This window comes from Monodelphis domestica, chromosome 3 (genome assembly GCF_027887165.1).
Source record: "Monodelphis domestica isolate mMonDom1 chromosome 3, mMonDom1.pri, whole genome shotgun sequence".
In the NCBI taxonomy this organism is placed as follows: Eukaryota; Metazoa; Chordata; class Mammalia; order Didelphimorphia; family Didelphidae; genus Monodelphis; species Monodelphis domestica.
The window spans coordinates 490,391,986-490,410,592 of NC_077229.1; the positions used below are offsets into that span (position 1 = coordinate 490,391,986).

An 18,607-nucleotide genomic window follows, 5' to 3' on the forward strand; every position below is an offset into this window, starting at 1 on the left:
GTTGTAATACTTATTACATGATTTTTGTTTTAGTAAATGGAAAGAGAATCAATACAAGTGTTGATTGCAAGATAGAAGGGAGGTGAGGGCTAGGCAATGGCAGTAAAATGATATTTGCAGGGTTACTCAGTTAGAAAACTATGTGAAGCCAGATATGAATCCAGGGCTTCTCAACTCCAGGTTCTTATCCACAGCCACTTACATTCCCCTCTAGATGATTTCTAAAGATTCCTTTAACATGGCAATGGATATAACTTAACACTGTCATGACTGTAGAACACTGATCATCATTATGAGCACTGATGATGATAGAAATGTAAAGGATGAGGAATATTGGACTAAATATTTAGTCAGCCAAAGAAACATTCTCGAATAATGAGAAAATATCTGATATGTGGCTCAGTGTCTAAAATGCAGACTCCATAGTGAGGAAGGCTTGAGTTCAAGTCTTATCTCAGATACTGCCTTGATGTATGGCCCTGGGCCAATGATTTAGCTTCTGCCTGAATTTCCTCCACGCCAATATGGGGGAAATAATAGTAGCTACCTCTCAGGGTTGTGGTCAGGATGAAAGGGAGATGATATTTATGCAGCACCGAGCAGCACAGTGCATGTCACCTAGTAGGGGCAGAATGTATTCTTGTTCCCTTTCCTTGAGTCAGTAATCTTAGATTCCTGCGAGGATCAAAATGGATCAAAATCAGGAGTCTGCATTTCTGGTCCCAGCTATGCCACTAAGGCCTTTGGGACTGTTGGAAAAATGATTTGTTTTCCATGGGCCTCAATTTCTTAATCTTTTTCGGGAGGATTTTGCAGCTCTCAGGTCCTCTGTGGGATATTTCCAGGTTTATGTTGTTATATTTGCCGTCCCCACCGCTCATCTTTGTAATCATCCCTGCCTTGGTTTCCCTTTCTTTGACTTGTCAGCAGCGACTCATCATAATTTCTCTCAAGTTGCACAGGTTGTGAGGCATCCTTTTCCTCTTCTCGTCTTATGCTTTTGACGTTGTTTTCTTGTAACACACACACACACACACACACACACACTCACTGAGGAAGCAAAATCTTTCTCCCTTATTTTTATCCAGGCAATAACTTAAGGTAAAGCTGAGCAGATTTCTAACATCACAAAATTTCCACTTCCTTTTTATTGCTTAAAAACAAATGCCTTCTATTCCTCTCCCATGTTCGGTGCATGCTGCAGTCATTGCAATTAATGAAGCCATTAAGGAGGGCATCACAAAACAGACTCTTCAAACTCTGAAGAATCCAAAAGCTGTTTTAATGTCTGTCGATGATAACCTGGCTGTGAATTATCAAAAGGAACTTTGGGAAGCCAAGCAGCAAAAAGAAGAGAAGGTACTTTTCGCTAATGATTAAACGTAAAACATAGTTAAGGGTGTTCCTCGGTGCTGGAAATAGAACAGTTGTCAGCTGATAAACAGTGACTACCAGGGAGATATTTGAAGTCTTACTTCTTAGTAGGAAACAAGCCAGGGCACAGAGAAGAGGATTTGAAAGTAGATAATGAGGTAAAAGAAGGTCCCAAATGCATGAGGAACTTGCAGTTTTGTCAAAGCTCACCAGAAAAGTACTAGGATATATGGTTCCAATAGAAAGAATGAGGAGTCCTTTACTTTGCAACAGCTAGAAGCATGATAGTGAACCTATGGCATGTGTGCCAAAGACGGCACCCAGAGACCTTTCTTTGGATGTGGGGGTGGAGGATGCGTCCTCTGAAGAGTTGTTTTCCTGCCTTTGAGCTCAGGGTAAACCTTCCCTTTGTTCCTCCCCTGTTTGGGAATTGGAGCTGCAGGGTGTGGAAAAAAGATTGTGGTCTCCCCTCCCATAGAGCAAGGGCTGGCCACACCCCTGAAAAGATCTCCACTTTCTTCCATCTTTCTCTGCTAGGTGCTAGTGCGGGGTGACCTCATCCACCAAAGGGTAACCAGGCTCCCTCTGCCCCCTGCTACCACCCCATGGGAATGACAGCCTAATAGGCAGGCAGGACTGGGTGTAGGGGAATGTCTCATGGCCACAGGAGGTGGCTTCATCAGGTGTCAAATGGCTGGGTGCTGGTCCCACCACCAAATGTTGAGTAGGGGGAGCTAGGCCTTTGAGTTGTGTATCCCTTGGGCTTGCCCCACTGCCCCAGCCCATGGTCAGGCAGCAGCCACCTCATTCAGCCAGTCCTTGGGTCAGCTGGGTGCAAGGGCAGGTCTACATGGCTGCAGGAGTTGGCTTCCCCAGGCTCCAGCCAGCTGGGAGCCATCATCCTCCTCCCCGCAAAGTCCCTCTGTCCAATGCTGGGGAGGGGGATGTGGCACATTATTGCAGTATCTTTGCTAACAACTTCCCAAATAGAATCTTGAAGAATTAGACAGGACAAACAATTTAAGGACAAAATAAATGTGGTTTTACAAACACTGCACAACAATAACCAAAATGCATTTTGATTCTGTATCTATTGAGCCCATGTTTGATGTGAGAATCGGTGCCCCATTTAGAAAAGTATTCCCTGAAGGACTTAACTCTTGAAAGCCTGTTTGCTTTTAGGGTGCAACCATTGAAGGTGTTTTTTTTCAGAATATCCTTTCTGAGGAGGAAAGAGATGCAGAGAAGGAGCTCCTGACCCAAGTCGAAATCCAAGGGTGCATCAACAAAATCAACAGTAAGTTATGTTATTTTGTGAAGGAAGTATATTATATTTGCTACATGATAGCCTGAAAAGTGAAAACTGATGTCTTACCCAATTGTATTTTTAAATGAAAAATAATATAGGAAAGGTTGGTAGATGGTTGTCTGGCTATTTTTCATTAAGGTTTTAAGGGTCTATAGAATTTTTTGCTCCCCAACTTTTAAAGTCCCTTTCTAGCCAATATAATCTTTTAGTAGTCAGTTTTATCATACCACTTCTACTTGTGAATACCTCCACTGGGACTTTGAATTTTGTTGTGCTTTCTAATAAGTTTTTCAATTCTGAATCTTTTGATTGACTTCATGATTAAAACAAATTTTTATTATATTGAATTTACTATATTTACTATTTTGGGGATTTGAGTTTTTCATGGATTTCTATTTGTTTTTCTGTTTTGAATCTTTTGACATCAGAATTCAAACTTAAATCATTAAATCGCAGGATGAAGAAAGAGCTTGCCCCACATGGTATGGTCTAGCCACAAAGACTAGGCTGATTCTCCCCCTAAGAATAGTACTATTTAATCCCAATCCCTGAGAGAATCAATGGGAAACACCACCAAACTCCACTCTACCTTTGCTAAGCTAAAAGGGCATTGGCATTAGCTGATCTATGATTACTGTTGAAAATTAATGGGACTTTCCACGTCTAACACTACAAGGGATGGTCTAGAGTCTAGACAAAAAGAGTAAGCTTGTTCTCCCCATAAGAGTAGTGATCTTTAACCCCCAATCCCTGAGCGATTCAAGGGGAAACACCAGCAAGTACATAAAGTGTGATTCTGACTGCCATCTGACTGCCTCCTTGTCCTCCAGGGCTCGCTGCTGTCGATGAGATCAATGCTGTGATTCGGGAAGGTCATCCCAGTAACACCGTGATGGCACTCATGAAACCTGAGGCCCAGCTCCCGACCGTTCATCCCTTTGCTGCTGTTCTCTATCAGGATGAACTGTTCAACCTTCAGAATCAGAACTCTTTGGTAAGTCCAGGAGGTCTCTGTGTGACTCGAGTGACTCAGAGACTGGAGCATTGCTTGGGAAAGGCAGAATCCACTTGAAAATGAGGTGTTGCTCTGAGATCATGGCAGAAGGGGAAGAAAGCTGCTGGGACTTTGCGGCCATCCATAGGATCTAGTTGCCCTTCACTTAAAGTAGTGATTCCCCAGAAAGCATAGGCACTGCGTCGTCCGGACTGCCATGTCTGGTGGTCCCTTGGATTGAACATTGGACCGGGGATCATGCAGACTTCGGTTCTTGTGTGGCCTCAGACCCTTCCTAGCTGTGTGACCCTAGACACTTCATGTATTAATCTCTCTTTGCCTCAATTTGCAACACTGTAAAATGAGAATAATAAAAGCATATACTTCTCAGGGTTATTGTCATCCTGGGCAAGTTACTTAACCATCTGTGCTCTAGGTAACTCTTTGAGCAGAAATTTTGCCAACATGTGTTTTGGGCTGTAGTCTACTACTCTATAATTTCTAAACAGGAGTCATACTTTTGGCTTCTAGGATTATATAGTATTATTCCACGTTTCCATGTATCCCCCTAAATGCCCCACACCCCAACAAAAAATAGAAGAAAATTGTTCCCCCTTTTCACCATACTTGTAGAAACTGAGTTCATCAGCGCTGTTTTTGTGCTGTCCTCTGACTGATGGCAATTGTTACAGCAAAATTATCTTAATAAGGAACTGTCTCCTATAGTAATGAGTTAGTAGATTGCTCATATTTTCCAATAGATATGCCCAATGGAAATAGCAGCTGCTTTTTAGAATTCTACTTTGTGTGGGATAGTGATTTTCTAAAAATCTCCTGATTGCTGGTTCTTCCCACTGGTTAGCATGGAAAAGTAAGAAAAATAAGAAAAATAACCAAAGCATTTCATTCCTACCTCATGTAAGGCACTGTATTGCATGTTGTGGCCCTTGAAATTAAAAAGTATTACTACCCCTTTCCTCAAGAACTTTACTATCCAATGATAGATATGATTTATACAAAGATAACCACAGAATTAGGTAGTATGGTAGTATAAATATAAAAAATATTCTTACTCCTTTTTTTTCTCTTCCCCAAATATTTTCCTCTGTTTTTACTGTTTCATTGGTTCCTTCTTATTTGGACGAATACACATTTATGCTACTATACCATTGCATGGCATCCTGTGTTTCTGATCTGCATAAGTAACCCCAAAACAAGTAAAAAGTAGCTATCACAGCATATTCAAAAATCATTCACTGCTCACTAAATATAATGAAGGCCAACTCAGTTACTAGGTGGCAGAGTGAATAAAGTACCAGACCTAGAATCAGACAAGTCTGAGTTCAGATCTTGTCTCAGATACTTACTAGTTGTGTGACCCTGGGCAAGTCATTTAACCCTATCAGCCTTAATTTCCTCATTTATAAAATAAACTGGATAAGGAAATGCCAAACTACTGTTTTATCTTTGCCAAGAAAACCCTAAATGAGGTCACGAAGCATTGGAGATAATTGAAATGGCTAAAAAATACGAGTACCTTTATATTTGGCCATCTGTGAGACCTTTATCTTAGAAGCCTATTGTGTTTTTGGCAGCCCTCTCCTGGGATAAACTCTGAGAGATGGTGATTTCCTATCATACTACAATTATATGATTAATCTTGTCCTGGGGTACCCTATTCTTTCTGACCGTATTGATTTTTCAAAACCTTTGAAGATTATTGATAGTTATGTCTAATGGAGTACATCCTATCTTTTGCTATTCCTTGTGGGTCAACAGTTCTGTTTTTAAAGTTAGTCATTGACTATGCTAACATATTATAGACTCTTCCAGCCAAGATCTTTTATGAAACAAAATTCACTTTACCTGTAATTTGTAGAGCATTTATCTGGCATGATCAAGGACTACGTAGATGTTTTGCCTTGCCTTTTTAAACCTTCATTGTCTGTCTTAGCATCAGTGCAAGAATCATCAGTACCAGGCAGAAGAGTTCTAAGGGCTAAGCAATGGGAGGGAAGTGATTTGCTCAGGGTCACACAACTATGAAGTACCAGAGGCCACAATTGAACCCAGGTTCTCCCAACTCCAGGTTTGGCACTCTATCCACTTAGCCACCTTGATGTCCTCTCCCATCTTTTTTTACAAAAAATGGTTAATGTAGTGATTGAAGATTGAGTGGAGTTGTAACCTAAAAGAAAGATATATTACATATTCATTCTATCTACATCAAGCTACCACCCAGCCAACAAATACTAAGGGAACCATGAAGATGATCATGGAATCCCTATGACAGGTTTCTATAAGGAATTCCACTGTTTACTGATGCACAGTATAGTTTCTGGACTGACTGGTATATAGACTGACCTCCTTAGAAAATGAAATCCTACAGAGTACATAAGGAAAGAATAGGTATGTAAGGATGGTTTCTGTAGAACCACCCATTCTAATCAATTAGTTGGTTGACTAATCAGCTCGCTATATTTCCATTGGGTTCTGGAATGCCAGGTCTGAGCCTAAACAATGATAAACTCCAGCATTGAGTTGAGAGATCTCATCCTGGTCTGACATGAAAATATATCTGTATATCTCCAGCCCTGCCTCTCCTGCTTAATGATGATGGACACATTCAATACCAGACTTCTCTAGATAAACCAGTCACATATAAATTGATTTTCTGATGGCTAATTTAGAGATCACTACATATTATACTTCCAATATTGCCAGCTAGCTCCTATTGATTCCTGGAATCCATTGGATGAATCTTTGTGGTTTCTTCACTTCCTTATACCTAAACCAGTTCTTGTTTCATCTTTTCTCCAGCTATGTCTCTAATATTAATCGTGGCTCTAAGATGATTTAGTGGTCATGATGTATTGATTGGGTCCTTGACTTCCTTGAACTTTAGTTTCTTCATCTATAAAATAAGGATACTACTAGCATGTATTTACCAAACATTGTTTTTGAAGATCTCTTAAGGTAATGGGTACAACGCTTTTCTAAACCACAACTACTAGCAGCTACATGAGTAGATTGGGAGGCAGACTTACAGACAGGAGGTTCTCAGTATCTAACCTGGCCTCAGACCCAACCTAGCTGGGTTATCCCCAGCAAGGCACTTAACACCAATGGCCTAACCCTTACCACTTTTCTATCTTAGAATCTACTTAGCATTGATTCTAAGATAGAAGGCAAGGGAATTTAACAATAGACTGAGAAGGAATAGTCAGGGAAACAGGAGAAAACTGGGACAGGGCAATACCATGAGATGTTAAGGCCCTGTGACCTTACTTAAGTTACTGAACCCCCATAGCCTAGTAGCCCTTACCATTCTTTTACCTTGCAACCTATGCACTGTGTTGATTTTAAAAGAGAAGGTAAGGAATAAAAAAACTTTCTAAACCTTAAAGCACTCTACCTGAAGTAATAGCTCTGCTGTGTCACATTATCACATGTTGCCCTCATAACCAAATTGTATAAATATCAGCTGTTAGTATTATTACAGACTATACTGTTATTCCTTGTTATCTATCCTTCTTGTTATTCATAGTTATTCCTATTCATGTCATTTTCTTGATTTTTGACCACAGCACCCTTGGCAGATATGTGTTTAATGAAGGCTTTTCATTTTTGTTTTTGGGGAGCTTTTTTTAAATGATATTTTGTGTAATGTGAAAATCTACAGATTGACATGTGTTTTCCTACAGAACTACCTGGCCCCTGAGGAGCTGTCCACAATAGTAGAAATGCTGTCAGGTGTTGCTTTGCTTAACCAGGCATTGGAAACTGAGGATCATGTATTGACACAGGATCATCTCAGGAATCCTTCAATAGGCTTCAATAACCTGGATGAAGAACACTTGGAACGGTAAGGGATCCCTCATTCCTTTCAGCTCTTTTTCAATGGTATCAGTGAGATTCTGGAATCATTGGCTCCAGGGACCTGCAATTTCAAGGATGTAGTCCTTCCTGTCAAGCCCCTTTTGAAATGTTTTCTTTCCTGATCTTACATATTCTACGTGGTCATGAAGAGCTAAGAATGGTCATGTAGGTTGTCTTCACCATATTTCCTTTTTTAAAAAGGTGGATTTGTTTTCATTCAACTGTGGTTGATATCTGAAGATAATTTTAAGGTTGTGACTTAAAATCTAGATTTAATTGGCCACCAGGGGAAATACCAAATAAAATACCCAAATCAGTCTGGAACTTTATGGTAATTTAATTAACATAGAGGGAAGGAATTTAAGGTGAAGGAGGGAAGAGCATATAGGATTTCTCCTGCCTGGCCTGTGTCAGAGGAGGTCTAAAATTCCCACCTCTAGGTCTCTGAAGAAGATTAGAGGCTTCTAAAAGGATAAAGTTGGAAAAGTAAAGGAGGGAAACTCAGCCAGAAACTCACCACCGAACCAGACAATAGCTTGTAGCCAGGCTAAGATGGCAAAAGGCCCCGCACACACTATCATCCAACTCTCCACCACAAAAGGTCCCAGAAAGAGGAAATGAGCCAATATATAGACCTTTCTCCCTCATGTCTCCTCCTCTAAATGCCTATACTTTTTAGTTCTCATCTTCTTTGATGAGATTATATCTTTAGAATTACTTAACACTTCTTTTTTAAAATTCACCTTTTGTGAGTTACTTAAACTTTTTGTGATGAATTTAACCTTTATAGTTACTTAACACCTTTTTGTATTAAGAACTTAAAGTAGATGTAGCTTAAAGTTCTAGCTTCACAATAAGGTAAGAGTTAAGTACCTTCATTGTTCAATCAGGGGATTACAACTTTATCTTCCCCTAATGTACAGTCCAAGTAGGGTGGAGTAATTTAGAGTTCTGAAGACATTTCTGATTTTGTTAAAATAAGTATCTTCATTGTTACAATCAGGAAATAGCTAAATCCAATCTTCACAGAAGTAAGGGAAGTTGCCACCATAACATACACATTTCATATCCTTTCATGTAAAGTGGCTACCCTGGACCTCCTGTCAATTAAGAGAGGTCTGGTAAAGGTGGACTTGTTCCTTTCAACTGTGGGGGATGTAAGGGAAGCTGCCACCGTGACCTACACATTTGCCATGCTTCCATGTAGAGTGGCTACCTTGGGCTATCTTTCCAGTAAGAGAGGTCCAGTGACAAGCTCAGGAAGAAGTCAGCAGGATCTGCTTTTGAGTCCTCTATGGCCTGTGTGAGCCAGACCAAGTTGAGCTCTCAGTGTCTAAAGCGACTCTCTTCACTGGTAGATCTAATAACCTTAAACCCACCCTGTGTCATCCCCAACCTTCGGTCCCATCACTTGCTATAATAGGGGGAAAAGCAGACATTGAGAAGAAGAGGCTTCCTTTTGCTTTTTCCTTGGGACAGCCTAGAACAGGGTCCTAGCTAGCAGATCCCAATCTTCAGCTGCTGTTCCTTTAATTTGGTGCACCCAGAATTCAATCCTGGAAAGCAAAGACACAAGAGCCATTACTGCATGATGGATGGATGTTCTAAACCAAAGTGAAAAGTTTGAGAAACATGCCTGAATGAGGTAGAGGGCAAGCCCAGGATACTTTTCAGTGAGCCTCTACAGGCTTTTCATCATTTGTGTTGGTAACCATCAGAGGGGAGATATTGCCCAGTTTTAAAATCTGGTGAAATTCCCCATCTCACATCCGGTACCGCCAACACCAAGGTGAGCAAATGATCTTGAGAGGAAAGATATGTTAGAGGTCAGCTAGTCCAGCCACTTCTTTAACAGAGAAAGAAACTGAGACTTAGAGAGGTTTATTGGCTTTGCCTATGGTCACATGGGTAATGATTTAAAAAACCCTTTACCTTACATCTTAGGATACCTCTTATGCTTTGTTTCTGAAGTGAAAGAGCAGTAAGGGTAAGAGAATGCAGGTAAAGTGACTTGTCCAGATTAGGCAGCTAGGATGTGTCTGGGGTCCTCTGGGAATTCAACACTGTCCTTCTCTGAGCTTGGCTCTCAATGCACCAAGTTATCTCTAGAGTCAGGATTTTAATCCAGCTCTTCTGACTCCAAATTCCACAGTCAGAATATGGAAACCAACTCTGTGTAGAGAACCATGGCTCTGTGACTGGGATGGAGACAAACATCTCTGTTATGAGACCACTTGTGCCCTCCTGGCCCTTATAGTCTAGGAGAGGGATTTGTCATGTACATTTGTACCTATAATACAAAATTGTATGATAATACCACAAAAGGGAAAGTTGTGTTACCTTATAGTACAGGAATCTCTAAGGGGCACCCAAAGGTCCCTACAGGGGCTTTTTGATAAGTGAGTGACAGGTTAGAGAATCTGACTCTGAAATGTCCTCTGACTGCATGAACACACTTGAACAAAATGTCAGGAGGACTTCTTTATAAAAACATTTTAGTAAGATGGCCTGTTGCTTCTACTGAGGTAGGGTAATCTTACAAAGCTATAGCATTGAGTTCAAATCACTTACTAGCCACCTGACCTTGAGGCACTTCAATTCCTTTGCCTTGCTTTCTTCATCTGTAGAACTGGATCTGGAGCTGGCATGAGAGGTAGACTAGATGATTTCTTAGTTGCCTGCCCCATGAGTTGCTACTGATTGCAGTAGAAATGTCTACTATCACTTTGCTCAACCAGGCATTAGAAACCAATGAGGGACTTCTGGGTAAACATGGCATCAACCTAGATGTGAATCGCTTCCTCTCCCCAGCACCCAATGAAATAAACTACCTCAAAAGAACATAAAAATCATCTTTGGAAGAACAAAGGGACTCTACAGTAGGGCGCAGCACTTAAGGAACATGGGGTTTGAGTATTTCCACAGTTTAAGAAGGAGAAAAAGCTCCCACCCAAATATCATCTGAACTATCCTCCCCCACCTCACCTACGGAACCAGAGTCGGGTCCAGCACACCCACCAGAGACAGTGAGTGAGCGAGGGATGTCTCTGTAGTGAGTGGGGGGCACACTGGAGAGCAGAGACCACGGGTGCTCTCGCAAACTGAGGATGCTGCAGAGACTCCAGAGCCTACCTGAGGCAAAAGCCCCACGCCTCTCTGTAGTGAGTGGGGGGGGGGGCTCACCAGGGTCCTTGGGAACTGACAAGGACTGCCAGGGATCTACCCCTGAGAGTAGTTACATAGGAGACCCCTGCACACTGAAGAGCACAGACTGAAGGCACTCTAGCAAACTGTGGACACTGTGGAGACGTCAGAACCTTTCTGAGGCAAAATCCCCGTCATGTAACTCCACAGAAAAACTTCCCATCTCACTCAGTTTTCTGACTAAAAAGGAAAGGGAAAACCACCAAAGGGATGGCTCATTGTGCCCAAGACCAGTCCTCACAGAAAAACAGTGAAAAGGTGACTCTTGAAACCTTTTATAGAGGGAAAACCCAGGCTACAGAGGAAAAAGAGGATAAAATTCAAACAAAATCAAAACCTTGACAACAAAATGGAAATTGTCCACAGGCTCTGGAAGAATTCAAACTGGAGCTTATCCAAAAGATGGCAGCCTTCTGGCAAGAAAAATGGGAAAAAATTCAAAGAGAGATCAACAGTCTGGAGAAACAACTGGAAGCTACAAAAAGCAGGGCAGACCAAAGTGAAAAGGAAATCCAGTCTTTAAAGACCAGAATTAAACAACTGGAAGACAATGATCTTGCAAAACAGTAAGAATTAATAAATCAAAGTCAAAAACTTAACAATTTAGAAGAAAACAAGGAAGGAGAGACAATTTGAGAATTATTGGTCTACCTGAAAAACCAGAAATAAACAAAATTCTTGATGACATACTACAAGAAATAATCAAAGAAAACTCCCTGAAACCCTTGAACAAAGGGGCAAAATAGACCTTGAAAGGGTTCATTGAACACCCTCTATACTAAATCCCCAAAAGACAACTCCCAGGAATGTAATTGCCAAATTGAAGAGCTTCCCAGCTAAGGAGAAAGTCTTACAAGAAGCCAAAAAGAAACAATTTAGATACAAAGGAGCACCTATTAGGATCACACAAGACCTGGCAGCTGCCACGCTAAAAGACCTCAAGTCCTGGAACATGATATTCAGAAAGACAAGAGAACTGGGTCTTCAACCAAGAATCACCTATCCATCAAAACTGACTATATACTTCCAGGGGAAAGTATAGGCATTCAACAAAATATAAGATTTCCAAGTATTTGTAAAGAAAAGACCAGAACTCAGTGGAAAGTTTGACATCCAAACACAAAGAGCAAGAGATGCATGAAAAGGTAAATATGAAAGGAAGGGAAAAGGAGAAAAAATTTTTTATTCAAACTCTCTTCTATAAGGACTACAATTAGATCAAAGTATATATATATATATATATATATATATATATATATATATATACACATATATATGCATATATATACACATATATATGCATATATATACACATATATATGCATATATATACACATATATATGCATATATATACATATATATTAATATATGGAGAAAATGTTATGTGTAACTCTCAAAAATTGTATGCATTAATAGAGTAATCAGAAGAACCATTCATAGGGAAAGATTGGGGCATTAAGATGATTTGGAGGAAAAAAGAAATAGGGAGGGGGCAAATTGATGATGGTACCAAGTTATACTTGAAGAAATAGAAATAAATTAAATAGAATAATCTTTGTCACACAAAGATACACATGGGAAGGGGAGAGGAAGAATACTCTTATAAGAAGTAGAGGAAGAGAGTGCTAATTGAAATTTCTTAAACCTTACTCTCAGTGAAATCAACTCTGAGAGGGAAGAGCTTTTAAGTCCATTTGGATCATGAATTCTATCTTATCCAACAAGGTAAGGGAGAAGAGAAAACTAAGGGGGGGGGGGGGTTGGGGAGAGGGAGTACAAAAAGGGAGGGAAGAAGAGGGGGAGGGAAATTAACAGAGCCCCCACACCAAAAAAAAAAACCAAGAAGGGAACAAAAAGGGAGGGGCCAGAAAGGGAAGCATAGCAAGTGAGGGGACTAGGAGGACTGATTTAAAGTTAACCACTGGTTTAAAAGGTTATAGCAAAGGAAGAAAGGTCAGAATTAGGGGAGGATATCAAAATGCTGGGGAATTCACAAGTGACAATCATAACTTTGAACGTGAATGGGATGACCTCACCAATAAAACGTAGATGAATAGCAGAATGGATTGGAATCCAAAATGCTACCATATGTTGTCTTCAAGAAACACACATGAGGCGGGTAGATACTCACAAGGTCAGAATTAAGGTTAGAGTAAGACCTATTGGGCCTCAACTGACAGAAAGAAGGCAGGAGTTGCAATCATATCTGACAAAGTCAAAGTAAAAATAGACCTGATTAAAAAGGATAGGGAAGGCAAATACATCCTGATAAAAGGGAGTATAGACAAGGAGGAAATTTTGCTAATCAAAATGTATGCACCAAATGATATAGCACCCAAATTTCTAATGGAGAAACTAGAAGAATTGAAGGAGGAAATAGATAATAAAAGTATACTAGTAGGAGAACTAAACCAACCACTATCAAATTTAGATAAATCAAATCAAAAAATAAATAAAAAAGAGGTAAAAGATGTGAATGAAATCTTAGAAAAATTAGAGTTGATAGATATATGGAGAAAAATAAATATGGACAAAAAGGAATAAACTGTCTTTTCAGTAGCACATGGCACATTCACAAAAATTGACCATAAACTAGGTCATAAAAACATGGCATACAAATGCAGAAAAGCAGAAATAATAAATGCAACCTTTTCAGATCATAAGGCAATAAAAATAAGGATCAGTAAGGGTTCATGGAGAGCAAAATTAAAGATCAATTGGAAATTAAATAATATAATACTCCAAAATTGGTTAGTTAGAGAACAAATCATAGAAAAAATTAATAATTTCATTGAAGAAAATGACAATGGTGAGACATCCTTTCAGACCTTATGGGATGCTGTCAAAGCAGTACTCATGGGAAAATTTTTATTCTTGTGTTCATATATTAAGAAATTATGGAGGGCAGAGATCAATGAATTGGACATGCAAATCAAAAAACTTGAAAGCAAACAAATTAAAACCCCCTAGAAGAAAACCAAATTAGAGATCCTAAAAATTAAGGGAGAAAATAATAAAATCAAAAGTGATAGAACTATTGAAATATTAAATAAGATTAGAAGCTGGTACTTTGAAAAAAAAACAAAATAGACAAAGTACTGGTCAATTTAATTTTAAAAAAGGAAAGAAGAAAAGCAAATTAACAATATCATAGATGAAATGAAGAGGAAATTAAGGCAATCATTAAAAACTACTTTGTCCAATTATATGGCAATAAATATGCCAATCTAGGCAATATGGATGAATATTTACAAAAATATAAATTGCCTAGACTAACAGAATAAGAAATAGCAGTCTTAAATAATACCATATCAGAAAAAGAAATCCAACAGGCCATCAAAGAACTCCCTAAGAAAATATCCCCGGGGTCTGATGGATTCACAAGTGAATTCTATCAAACATTCAAAGAACAGCTAATCCCAATACTATATAAAGTATTTGACATAATAATCAAAGAGGGAGTGCTACCAAATTCCTTTTATGACACAAACGTGGTACTGATTCCAAAGCCAGGCAGGTCAAAAATGGAGAAAGAAAACTACAGAGGTTTGGATGAATACCTCACACCCTACACCAAGATAAACTCAGAATGGATGAATGACTTGAATATAAAGAAGGAAACTATAAGTAAATTAGGTGAGCACAGAATAGTATACATGTCAGACCTTTGGGAAGGGAAAGACTTTAAAACCAAGGAAGGCTTAGAAAGAGTCACAAAATGTGAAATAAATAATTTTGACTATATTAACTTAAAAAGTTTTTGTACAAACAAAACCAAAGTAACTAAAATTAGAAGGGAAGCAACAAAGTGAGAAACAATCTCCATGACAAAAGCCTCTGACAAAGGTCTAATTACTCAACTTTATAAAGAGCTAAACCAGTTGTACAAAAAATTAAGCCATTCTCCAATTGATAAATGGGCAAGGGACATGAATAGGCAGTTTTCAGACAAAGAAATCAAAACTATTAATAAGCACAGGAAAAAGTATTCTAAATCTCTTATAATCAGAGAGATGCAAATCAAAACAACTCTGAGGTATCACCTCACACCTAGCAGATTGGCCAGCATGACAGCAAAGGAAAGTAATGAATACTAGAGGGGATGTGGCAAAGTAGGGACACTAATTCATTGCTGCATGGAGTTGTGAATTGATCCAACAATTCTGGAGGGCAATTTGGAACTATGCCCAAAGGGTGCTAAAAGACTATCTGACCTTTGATCCAGCCATAGCACTGCTGGGCTTGTACCCCAAAGAGATAATAAGGAAAAAGGCTTGTACAAGAATATTCATAGCTGCACTCTTTGTGGTGGCCAAAAATTGGAAAATGAGGGGATGCCCTTCAATTGGGGAATGGCTGAACAAATTGTGGTATATGTTGGTGATGGAATACAATTGTGCTAAAAGGAATAATAAAATGGAGGAATTCCATGGAGACTGAAACAACCTCCAGGAAGTGATGCAGAGTGAAAGGAGCAGAACCAGGAGAACATTGTACACAGAGACTGATACATTGTGGTACAATGGAATGTAATGGACTTCTCTAGAAGTAGCAACTGCTTGACTATAGGGCTTGAAGGGGATATGATTGAGGAGAGATGCTAAATGAGTACCCTAATGCAAATACCAACGACAAGGAAATGGGTTCAGAACAAGGACACATGTGATACCCAGTGGAATCATGGGTCAGCTAGGGGAGGGGTTGTTGGGGGGAGGGGAAGAAAATGATCTTTGTTTCCAATGAGTAATGTTTGAAAATGACCAAATAAAATAATGTTTAAAAGGGAAAAAAAAAACAATGAACTTGTCTCCCTCTCCTACCAGTAAGGGCTATGAAGGCAGAAATTATCTAATAGCTTTTTAATAGTATTTTTCTGATGAAGATAGAGAGTGGACATTGAAATCATCTCTCTTCTACTTTGGATTCTTCTAGAAATTTTGCACTTTATGAGTTGAGATAACTTTTAAATATCTAATGGTTTACAGGTTACTCATTTAATTGAAAATAGATCAGTGTAGTTGGCTCTTAAAGTGGAAATACAACATTAGTCAAAAACCATTCATAGGTGTTTATTCTGTACTAGGAACTTTGTTTTTTTTTTATATTTTGTTTTTACTGCCTTGCAAAAAAAAACACTTCCATCTTGGTCATTGTTGTAAGAGCAAACTAATATGAAATAAAATCACAAATACACTGATGTGAAAGACAAGTCCACCAGGAAGTGTGTTAAGTTCTGAGCCTAGACAAATAGGCTCAATTATGGTCCTTCCCCTGGAGGAGCTTAAGTTTCAAAGGCAGACAACATAAGAGAACTATGCGCACACAAGATAGATATAAAATTGAAGGAAAAAAAACTGAAAAGTGAAAGCTTTAGCACCTTGAGTGACCTGGAAAGGCCTCCTTAAGAAGTTAGAATTTCAGCTAAATGTTAAAGAAAGCTGAAAATACCAGGAGGCAAAGGTAAGGTGGTGAAGGAGGAAAAGCAAGAGGAGGTGCAAAAAGAGATGAAAATTACTGATAAATCTTTAGAATATCTTTTTATAGGCAGTGAGGTTGGGACTGTGGGTAGAACACTGGCCTAACAATCAGGAAGACTCATCTTAATGAGTTCAAATCTCACCTCATATAGTTACTAGCTGTTATGAATCCGCGAGTGCCAGTTGACCCTGTTTGCCTTAGTTCCTGATCTATCAAGTGTAAACCTCAAATTTCCTTAGACTTATAAATGTTGGAAATTTCACCATTGGGATATTTCATACTTGGAAAATTTCTTACTGATAGTCTATTGGAATGGGAACTCCATTGGCATGGGAGGTTCCTTCTCTTCCCTTCTTAAGATTACTTTAGGACAGAAACCCTTTGCTGAACAATGGAAAGGACTTTGACCTATGCTTAAGCATAGAACAGGAATTTCTTTGAGTCTTGATTGATTTTAGAATTGATACAATGGAGATACTTGGAATAAATCTCCACCCTATTCAGTCCTAATAGGATTGAGTAAGGGCTGCAGCCTAGATCAAAATTTAATTATTCCAATCTCTACCATACTCAAGTTAACAGGATTTAGAAAGGGCTGTAGCAAAGGAGTAAAGATTTAAACATTTGAAAATATGACCTTCAACAGACATGTGCAAAAGCCAGAAACCTCTGGGCGGTCCTGGGTTAAGCGAGAGCCTCCATTGACAGGGAAATTGATGAAGAGTGATTGGTAGATGTGAGGACTGAGGGGAGGCAACTTGGATGGTTTCCTTAAAGATAGGAGGGTCTGGAGACTGGGGGAGGTGGAGTTTTCCGTTGGTGTGGTTCCTGGGCTCTGAGGAAGCTTGCTCTGAAGGAAGCTGAAGGTGGGGGCCTCTGAGACTGTTTCTCCATTTTGGACACGTGAGCAATAGGGACTGATCTCTTTTCTTCGCCCCAGCTATCTAAGGGCTTGGGCCTTTTGGCCCAGCCTAAACAGAAGGGGTATTTAAGCCCTATTCCCTTCTCTCCCCTTTCTCTCTCTATATATATCTCTAATTCTTTTCTTGCTCCTATTGTAATTAAACTCCAAAAAAGGCTGACAGCTGACTTGAGTTTTTCATTTAGGAATTACATAGCTGATTCCTTGGCGACCTTAAATTAATATATATCAGTATATTAATTATTATTATTTATTATTATATTAATTAATTATATATTAATTATATTATTTTATATTAATTAATTATATATTAATTATATATAGTATATTAATAAAGTATATTAATTAATTATATTAATTTAAGGTCGCCAAGGAATCAGCTATGTAATTCCTAAATGAAAAACTCAAGTCAGCCGTCAGCCTTTTTTGGAGTTTAATTACAATAGGAGCAAGAAAAGAATTAGAGATATATAGAGAGAGAGAAAGGGGAGAGAAGGGAATAGGGCTTAAATACCCCTTCTGTTTAGGCTGGGCCAAAAGGCCCAAGCCCTTAGATAGCTGGGGCGAAGAAAAGAGATCAGTCCCTATTGCTCACGTGTCCAAAATGGAGAAACAGTCTCAGAGGCCCCCACCTTCAGCTTCCTTCAGAGCAAGCTTCCTCAGAGCCCAGGAACCACACCAACGGAAAACTCCACCTCCCCCAGTCTCCAGACCCTCCTATCTTTAAGGAAACCATCCAAGTTGCCTCCCCTCAGTCCTCACATCTACCAATCACTCTTCATCAATTTCCCTGTCAATGGAGGCTCTCGCTTAACCCAGGACCGCCCAGAGGTTTCTGGCTTTTGCACATGTCTGTTGAAGGTCATATTTTCAAATGTTTAAATCTTTACTCCTTTGCTACAGCCCTTTCTAAATCCTGTTAACTTGAGTATGGTAGAGATTGGAATAATTAAATTTTGATCTAGGCTGCAGCCCTTACTCAATCCTATTAGGACTGAATAGGGTGGAGATTTATTCCAAGTATCTCCATTGTATCAATTCTAAAATCAATCAAGACTCAAAGAAATTCCTGTTCTATGCTTAAGCATAGGTCAAAGTCCTTTCCATTGTTCAGCAAAGGGTTTCTGTCCTAAAGTAATCTTAAGAAGGGAAGAGAAGGAACCTCCCATGCCAATGGAGTTCCCATTCCAATAGACTATCAGTAAGAAATTTTCCAAGTATGAAATATCCCAATGGTGAAATTTCCAACATTTATAAGTCTAAGGAAATTTGAGGTTTACACAAGTGAGCTGGAGAAGGAAATGGCAAACCACTCCAGTATCTTTGCCAGGAAAACCCCAAATGAGGTCTCTGAAGTGTCTGAAATACCTGAAAAATGACCAAACATCAATTACAACAAGAATATGATAGTTTATTTATAAAGACTGCTACTTGAGAATCTCACAA

The 18,607-nt window shown here is 39.2% G+C and overlaps 1 protein-coding gene across 1 annotated transcript in view; it reads left to right on the top strand.

Annotated features, from left to right (window-relative positions):
- LOC130458521 (ras GTPase-activating-like protein IQGAP1) overlaps positions 1-18,607 on the top strand; it is a 69,297-nt gene that overhangs the window by 47,041 nt on the left and 3,649 nt on the right. The window contains exons 14-17 of the mRNA XM_056824767.1: positions 1,205-1,359; positions 2,587-2,671; positions 3,514-3,677; positions 7,382-7,542. Of these exons, the coding sequence (XP_056680745.1) occupies positions 1,205-1,359; positions 2,587-2,671; positions 3,514-3,677; positions 7,382-7,542 (565 nt within the window). The remainder of the gene's footprint in view (positions 1-1,204; positions 1,360-2,586; positions 2,672-3,513; positions 3,678-7,381; positions 7,543-18,607) is intronic.